The sequence below is a fragment of the Azolla caroliniana genome, unplaced genomic scaffold (genome assembly GCF_043228905.1).
Source record: "Azolla caroliniana isolate FFs.n. ecotype wild unplaced genomic scaffold, voAzoCaro1.0.p SCAF_11, whole genome shotgun sequence".
NCBI classification, from domain to species: Eukaryota; Viridiplantae; Streptophyta; class Polypodiopsida; order Salviniales; family Salviniaceae; genus Azolla; species Azolla caroliniana.
This window is the reverse complement of record NW_028230446.1, coordinates 20,579,244-20,588,275: the sequence shown is the minus strand read 5'-3', so window position 1 is coordinate 20,588,275 and position 9,032 is coordinate 20,579,244. Positions and strand designations below refer to the sequence as shown.

Here is a 9,032-nt window from a genome sequence, read left to right as displayed (position 1 = left end):
TAATAATAGGAAGCCGATAGGATTAAGGCACTTAATGCATGGGTAATAATGTGAAGCCGATACAATTAAAGGACTTAATGTAATGCATGGGTAATAGTATGAAGCCGATAGGATTAAAGGACTTATATTGCATGGGTAATAATATGAAGCCGATAGGATCCCATTCTTGAATTATTACCAAAATACAGATTTCCCAAATTAGGGTATAAACAGTAGAATTAAGAAGTTAAATTAAATCGAATATTTATTTGTAGTTTGTTTTACAGATGAATTATATAGGATGATAAATTAATGCCATGTTCAAAAACTGGAAAAGAATAAAATCTACAGACTAACAAATCAATCGACAGGAGCTTCTTTCTTTTCGTGATCTCTCTCTCTCTCTCTCTCTCTCTCTCTCTCTCTCTCTGTCTCCGTGTTCTGCGTGTCCGCGTCCGAGTCTGCGTGCATCGAAGCTCAGCGATGGCGGTCCTCTCTCTCTTCTTCTCTTCTAACGTCTTTCATCACCATCATCATCTTCTTCTTCGTCGTCAGCAAATTTATCATCATCTTCTTCCCCTTCTTTTGCTCACTCATGTTCTCCTGTCCGCTCCATCGCATGGATTCTATCTCCCTGGCGTGGCTCCCCGAGATTTCAACACGGTAATCCTCTTCGAAATCTCTCATTTCGAAACATCTCTGATCCTTTCTGCTTCTTCTCTCCGTCTTTTCGTTTCCAAAGACCTGTTTCTTCTACCTTTGTTTTGAAATGTTTCGTAGGTATTATAGATGCGGTTCTCTCTCTCTCTCTGAGTTCCATAGCAGAAACGTTAATATTCTAGCAGATTGTTCTTTTTGGACCATTTCATATATTTACAGCACCGCACATTGTCTTAAATTACTTGTCTTCTTTTTCCGTAGCAGAAACTTGAATCCTCCAGCATTTGTTTTTGGATCATTGCATATAATTGATATATGCAAGGTCTTGATTTTTCATAGTTTTTGCAACAGAAATTCAATTCTTTCTCACATTCATTCACTTCCATTTGTTGTTTTTCATGGTCTTTGTCATCATAGCTACTTAATTCTTCCAAGTATCGTTTTATGTCATACTTATTTGCATCTTTCACTTAGTTTTTCTTTGTTTTTAGATAAATTCCCGGAGTTTCAGGTAATCTTCTATTGCGTCATTTTCTTGTTTTTTTAAACCGTTTTTCTAGTACTTATTCGGATAATTTTCATAGATTTGGTCACATACAAACTAAAAAAATGCCTTTTTTTATCACGTTTTTGATTGTTTTTCCCACAGAAATATGATCCTTCTAGCTTTTTTTGTATCATTTAGTAGATTCAGCTGAAAATAATAATATTCAGTTCCTTCTTATACTTTGTTTTTATCACAGAACCAATGATTCCTCTAGCTTTGTTTTGGATCATTTAATCGATTTAGCTGCTGGTGATTTCCTCACTTATTTTGTTTTCTTTTTCTTTTTGATTCCTCTTGAATAATTTAAAGCATGTTCATGCATTTTCCAATTGAGAAAATTGATTAGAAATGCATTTCTTCTTGAATTCTTGTTGGATCTTATCTTAGGTTTAGCTGCATATAATCCTCTGAAATTGGTTAGATGCTTACATAGGAACATTAGAAAATATCTTAGAATATGTGTATGAATATTGAACACGAGAAAATACAGCTGAATATATTTCAATTGGTAGAGTTGCAGATAATCTATCTTCCATTGATCATGACGTAGATGCTTGTGCATATGCATTAGAAAATCTTGTAGAATTTTGTGTGTTCATTTTCAAAGTGAGGAAACTCAGCACACAGTCTTTCATCAATTGGATTGCAGAAAATAATCTTCCTTTTGTAAATGCTTATATACATAAAATTGGGAATATATTAAAACATGTGTATATCAAGTATCTGGAACCAGCACAATTGCTGTGTCTTTAGGAAAGTTCTGCAGGAATGCTTATTCTTTGTCTGGGATGGAAAATCTTTGTTCAATTGGATGGCTTGTGTATTTTCAATGGAATTCTTTAGTTCTTTTGCATGCATACTCAAATGGAGATATTTTATGGCGAGTCAAGTTCAAAACCTTCTTTTTGGTGCCTTTCTTTTGACACATGCTTATTTTGAAATAGTAACATCATACTGTATAACATAACTTGATGCAATGTCAAAACCTTCGTTTTGGTGCCTTTTCTTTGGCACAGGCTTATTCTGAAATTGTAACATCATACTGTGCATCATAACTTGATGCAATGTCACTTTGTCAGACTCAAATTTGTTTCTTCCTCCTTACTTGGCAAGGGTATAGGTCATCTTTTAGCTTTTGCAATGAATCTTTTTCCCCCTCAAAGTTTTTCATGTACATATTCATATGTTTTGAATTATCTGTGAAGATACTTAAGAAGTCAAATTTTTTACTTAGGAGTTGTGAGTGCTTACAGGAATGGTTAGAAAGCGAGTTTTAGATGATCTGAAACAATACGTTTTTTTTTGTTCTGCAGGGAGATGAGCTTAAAGTAAAAGTGAACAAGTTGACATCCACTAAGACACAACTTCCTTATGAGTATTACTCTCTAGGTTATTGTACGCCCCCAGTAATTGAAAACAGTGCAGAGAATCTTGGGGAGGTCTTGAGGGGTGATCGCATCGAGAATTCACCTTATGCGGTAAGTCAAATCTATTTATTAGATGTTGAAAGTAGTTGTGATTACTATCAGACATTTATTCCATGATATACTGGAAATGGATGGAACAGTCTCATGTTAGCTCGTTTTCTACTTTGCTTGCATGAGCTAGCATGAGGTGTTAACAAGTTTTACTACTTCATTCACCTTAAAATTGATCAAATTTCACATTAAAATTTGTCACTTACGTTCACTTCAAAATTTAACTTATATCATCCCATGGTGATATCTATCATCACCCCCGGCACTTGTGCATCTAAACATGCATTTTGGATCTGGGCCCTAGTTCCACTTGCCATGTGAATGCCATGGACGTTTCAGACTTCAGTGAATGCGTACTGTTCATAATCTACAGTAATGGATACACACACTATAAATTTTAAACACATCCAATTACCCTAATCCAAATTACATAACTAACATTTTTTAAGGAATAACAGTTGCTTGACAAATAGTTTCTTGTTTAGAGTATTAATGGCATAGGTGGCTTCACTCGATTGATTCATCAGTTTTCATGAAACTTCAGATACATTTATATCTGACACGTTGGCATTGCAGTTTTACATGAGAGAAGATAAGCTGTGCAGCTTTGCTTGCAAGATTGACAAATTAGACATATCCACAGTAAAGAATATGATGGAGAAGATTGATGAAGACTATCACGTGAATATGTATGTAGAAATTTTATTTTGCTATGCTTTGTATCAGCCTTGGTACAACATATAACTGTTGTTTTTATTAGGATTTTGGACAACTTACCGTTGGCTGTATTGACCCATGAACCAGATGGTAACCCCATAAACACTTACGAACATGGTTTTCCAGTTGGGTTTAAAAACGTTGTGGAGGTAAGCTGAGCAAGAGTCAGTATGGAATTTAAAGAAGATTTGAATTGATAATCAAATGTTTGTCACAACTTCTGTACAGGGAGGAACATCAAAGTACCTCATCAACAATCATCTTTCTTTTACTGTACTATACCATATGGATGCTGACAACTTGTTTTCCCGAGTAGTAGGATTCGAAGTGACTCCTTACAGGTTTAATATTTTATTCTTGTGTTACAAGCTTTATTTATTTATCCGGGGAAAGAATGTTCATTGAATTATTTTTTTCAGTGCCAAGTGTAGCTAGTGCCTCTGAAATACATTTCCAGCATATCGTTTTGCAAGAAGAAATTTTAAATTGTTTAGCTATATTTTAAATCATCTAGAGAACCTTAAGCTCAAGGCTATGTTTCAGCATCTCAAGAATAGGAATAGTTAATGTGATGTTAGATCATGGGGGTTTTGGGCTCCTTTATTGCTCATGCACAAAAATAAATAATTTTGATCTCTTCTATATTTGATAATTATATTTATTGCAAGATGTTAAACGTTTGATGGGCTTTTCTGATGGAAAAACTACCAAAGAAGGTTGTGGAGAAACGCTTCAGTTAGATCAGGTCTTCCTTGCTCACCCTACATTAGACTTGCCCCAGAAAGATGGTCTAACAACCAAAGAAGGTTGAGGAGAAACCCTTCAGTTAGATCAGGTCTTCCTTGCTCACCCTACATTAGACTTGGCTCAGAAAGGTGGTCTATATTTGATAACTATATTTATTGCAAGATGTTAAACGTTTGATGGGCTTTTCTGATGGAAAAACTTACCAAAGAAGGTTGAGGAGAAACATGAATGCAGGATCTTCCCTCCTTAGAGATGTTCTGATAAATGAAATCATAGTTCTTGATATTGAGCTCTAACAACCAAGAGATGCCTGTTTGTTTATTTGGTATAAACTCCATTCCCATATGACATCATGTCTTCAGCCTGAACTCATGTCAATAATCTAGAAAGGTGCTACTTTTTTCATACATGAATGCTGGAGCTATTCAAACAGTTTTCTACATTATTCTGTCCCTCTGTGAAGGTATGTGTTGCGGCTTGATGCGTGTGTGTCTGAAATGACTTACAGATGGCACCTGCTAGCTAACCTTAGTAAACTTAAGGTGACTAATCTTGTGTTCGTCTACTTCCCTCTAGCATCCGTGACTATTGGGCATGTCTGAAACTTGAAATGTGAACCCTTCAAAGGACACTAAGGCCTCAAATAGGATCAAATAGTGATGTGGGAATTATAATGATATGTAGATACCTATGATATAGGTGTCATATGTCGTTTTCATGATATGTGGATGACCCACAAAGGCCTCAAATAGAATCAAATAGTGATATGGGAATTGTAATGATATGTAGATATCTATGTTATAGGGCCTCATAATAGAATGAAATTGTGGCTGCATTGTAATGTGATCCCAGAAGTAATGCATTGTGAGCAATTGCTTCAGGAAGCTCCAATTATTTGATGATTTTGTATTATAATTATATTGATGAACTAATACCTACTGACATTGAATATCTTTGTGTGCGCATTATTGTGTGAATTTGTGTAAGTGTTATAGGCATTAACCTTTAAGGACCAATTTTAAAGCTATTTTTAATAAGTTACAGGTAGGATAGTTGGGAAATCAGTTATCCTAGGAATTAGGACAAACCTATAATGACCTATGACATGTGTTTTGGGAGCATTCGATGTTGGACTATATTGAGGGGACTAGCTACCCCTTCATTAAAGCATCTTGAGACATTGTCAAGACTCTATCGGTGGGGTTAACCTCTCTTCGTTGGATCTGTTATTCAACTACCAAATTATGAGAAGGTAATATTTGGTGATATTGGACACTGATGGTATTTTTTTTCTGTCTTGTCCTTTACTCCGTTGCTCCGGGGTGTGTGTAAGTACTTTCATTCTTTTCGGTAATTTCTTAATATATTGCTCATCATTAGTTCAATTGCACACCCTTCAAGTGAATTGTAACCATTGTGATGTATGAGATTTTGGCCTTGTATGCCCTCAGTGAATTACATGGATTGTCTTTTAACTCCTTCCCTACCTCGTATTATATTAGTTCTCCTTTGCAGATTTAGCCGTTTTAAGTTCCTTTTCTTGTTATGATTTCTGTAGACATTTCTCATGATTTCTATGCTATAATTCCAAGTTAAAATCTTTAAAACTCATGCTTTTTCTTGAGCACATGGACTGGAAGATCTAACTGATTTCTATTTGCTAATGTTTCAGTGTTAAGCATGAGTATGAGTCGCCCTTTTACAAAGAGAAACCTCAATTCCTCACTTGCAATCCAAATACAAAGACATTTGTAGACGGAACACGACCTCATCAAGAAGTTAAAGAGAATGAAGAGATCATATTTACATATGATGTGAAGTTCCAGGTATATAAAAGATTTACTATTCAACAACTATCTCATGTTTATGAATCTCAAATTGTTGTGTTTCGGCGCAGTCAAGTTCTGTCAAATGGGCTTCTCGTTGGGATACATATTTATTGATGTCTGATGAACAAATTCACTGGTTTTCCATAATAAACTCGCTTATGATTGTTATATTTTTATCGGGGATGGTTGCGATGATTATGATGCGCACGTTATATCAAGATATTGCAAGGTATAATCAACTAGAAACCCAAGAAGAATCTCAAGAAGAAACAGGATGGAAACTAGTGCACGCTGATATTTTTCGACCACCTTCAAATCCTGGTCTCCTTTGTGTATATGTTGGAAGTGGAGCTCAATTTCTTGGAATGACCATTGTAACCATGGTATTTGCACTTCTTGGTTTTCTCTCTCCTGCCAATCGTGGTGGGTTGATGACAGCTATGCTATTGTTATGGGTGGTCATGGGCACTTTTGCTGGCTATTCATCTGCACGCCTCTTCAAAATGTTTAAAGGTACAGAATGGAAAAAGAATACGCTCAGAACTGCATTCTTGTTTCCTGGAGTTATATTCTCTGTATTCTTCGTTCTGAACTGTCTCATTTGGGGTGAGAAATCCACTGGCGCAGTTCCCTTTAGTACCATGTTTGCATTGATTTTCATGTGGTTTGGTATATCTGTGCCACTTGTATTCATTGGAAGCTACTTTGGATTCAAAATGCCTCCTATTGAGAATCCAGTAAGGACAAACAAAATACCGAGACAGATACCTACTCAAGCATGGTATATGCATCCGATTTTTACTACCCTTATTGGTGGTATTCTTCCATTCGGTGCTGTCTTTATCGAACTCTTCTTCATATTGACATCGATCTGGCTTCACCAATTCTATTATATATTCGGTTTCCTATTCATAGTTTTCTTGATACTCTTGATAACATGTGCCGAGATTGCAATTGTGCTATGCTATTTTCAGCTATGTAGCGAGGATTATCATTGGTGGTGGCGATCATATTTCACTGCAGGATCATCTTCTCTATACTTGTTTCTATATGCTACATTTTACTTCTTCACAAAGCTTGAGATCACGAAAGTGGTATCAGGTATACTATATTTTGGGTACATGGTTATCATCTCATACTCATTCTTTGTCCTTACTGGGACAATCGGATTTTATGCATGCTTCTGGTTTGTGAGAACCATTTATGCCTCTGTGAAATTTGATTGAAGGCATAAACAAACATATGATCTTAGTTTCAAGACTTCCTTAATTTGGATACATATATACGTAATGGTAGGTCATTCTAGGCAGTGGGTAGTCTGATTTTTTGAAGCAATGAGAAAAAAGATAGAATTGCTTCATCCTCTTGCAGCACAGCTTGTGGCAGTAATCACAACAAGAAAATGGTTTGGGCTCCACTGTTTCCGTATATTTGGAACTCTTGGTATTAGAGCCTTTTGTATGCGTCTCCGTAGAAGAAAAATATTTACCTATCTATGTATCCTCACATTTCATTGAAAAAACATTATCTTTTTTTTGGCATGTAAATTTTGGACCTCTTTGAATGGGAGTACTTTTTATTTTTCACATCTGTTCTGCTTCAGCAATAATCTATAGAAGAGAGACCAACCTTGGTTTCTGATTGATTTATGTACTCGGCAAAAAACAGCAATTGAATACTCAGTAAAAGAAATAGGAAGGATTGAAGAAGAAAAAAGTGGCATGGATTTAGATTGATTCGTCAGATTTGGTTATGAATAGTATTCAGCATCTGGCGATTCCTTCACTCCACTAAAAAGTTTTTTGTATGCAAATTTTGCTATACACATTTTCTTGTTTTTTATTATCCATACTTACCGAAATCCTGAATGTTCCATAGGGTTCCGCATCATGAGATGAAGGTGAGATGCAACTTACACAAGGTAGAGGTATATTGGCCTTATCTTAATTTATAAAGAATGAGCAGCCATATATATTAGCTTTTACTCTTATATACTGATAAGAAAGAAAAATATGCCTACTTCATAATAGAATGATAAAATCATATTAAATAGGACAACTATAAAATACAATAGCAATGATAAACACTAATACGACCCCAACTTTTCTCAAACTTGTATGTATATCTAGATATACTTGTGTCGGTACATACGTACATACATCTGCATGCACATATTGTGTGCTGTATAAAATCTGGTTTTTGAATGGCTCTTCTATTTTCATATATTTTTATTAGAAAGACTGAAATTTGGTACCCATTCTTTTGCAAATGACTAATTCTACTTTTCTATTTCAAGTGAAGTTTATTATTATTTTATCATCCTTCAAATGTAAGGATTGTTGGTGGCAAGTGTCCTACTTGCATGAGTGAATGTGCTATAGGTCTACCATTGGTGATGACAATGGCTTTTCCTTTGGGCCATTTGATTGAGTTGAGGTTTGATTCGTAATATTTCCCATTATGATGCTTTTTCCTTAAAAAACTCTTTAAGGATGTCTTAAAGAATGTCATCGTGGAGAATATTTTAAAAGAAAATGGAATATCCCTTTGTGTTTTTCCCAAAGAACAATACAACTCGTACAAGTGGTTTTGCATTTCCAAGGGTCACTACCAATGTTTGCATTCATCATGATGTGCTTATATTGGGTTGAGGGTGTCACTTCTAATAGCAAATTTCACTTCATTCTTTCAATGCTTAATCACCTACCTCTCAATACCAGTCAACAATGGAAGATGTAGGCTTCTTAATATTAAGTAGGGTTAACGTATGCCTAAGCATGACAAAAATCAAGAAATTTTTCTTTGTTAATTAAATAGATCATTGAAAAAGAAATGTGGCTTTACCTATTAATTAGAGTGGAAAGATAAATGTAGAAAAGTCTTACAGTGGAGGCAATGAAGAGAAAATGAGGATCGTAAGGTAGCTCTAAAGTTGAAGCGCCAAATGGCATTTTTACATGAGAGATCTTGATCCTTTATTTAACATTACAAGCCCATTGGGCATAAGCCATTGAGATCTAATATGGGGTATTTCCCATTGAAAGTATGCTGTAAATGTATTACTTGTATACAATG

At 35.2% G+C, this 9,032-nt stretch overlaps 1 protein-coding gene across 1 annotated transcript; it reads left to right on the top strand.

Moving 5' to 3' along the window:
• Positions 1-378: 378 nt before the first annotated feature.
• On the top strand, positions 379-7,543 carry LOC147858441 (transmembrane 9 superfamily member 7-like). Its single transcript, XM_087327025.1, has 7 exons — positions 379-642; positions 2,500-2,664; positions 3,241-3,353; positions 3,425-3,530; positions 3,610-3,722; positions 5,801-5,954; positions 6,026-7,543. Exons 1-7 carry the CDS (start codon positions 463-465, stop codon positions 7,181-7,183), a joined length of 1,989 nt encoding a protein of 662 aa, XP_087183151.1. The 5' UTR covers positions 379-462; the 3' UTR covers positions 7,184-7,543.
• Positions 7,544-9,032: the final 1,489 nt, after the last annotated feature.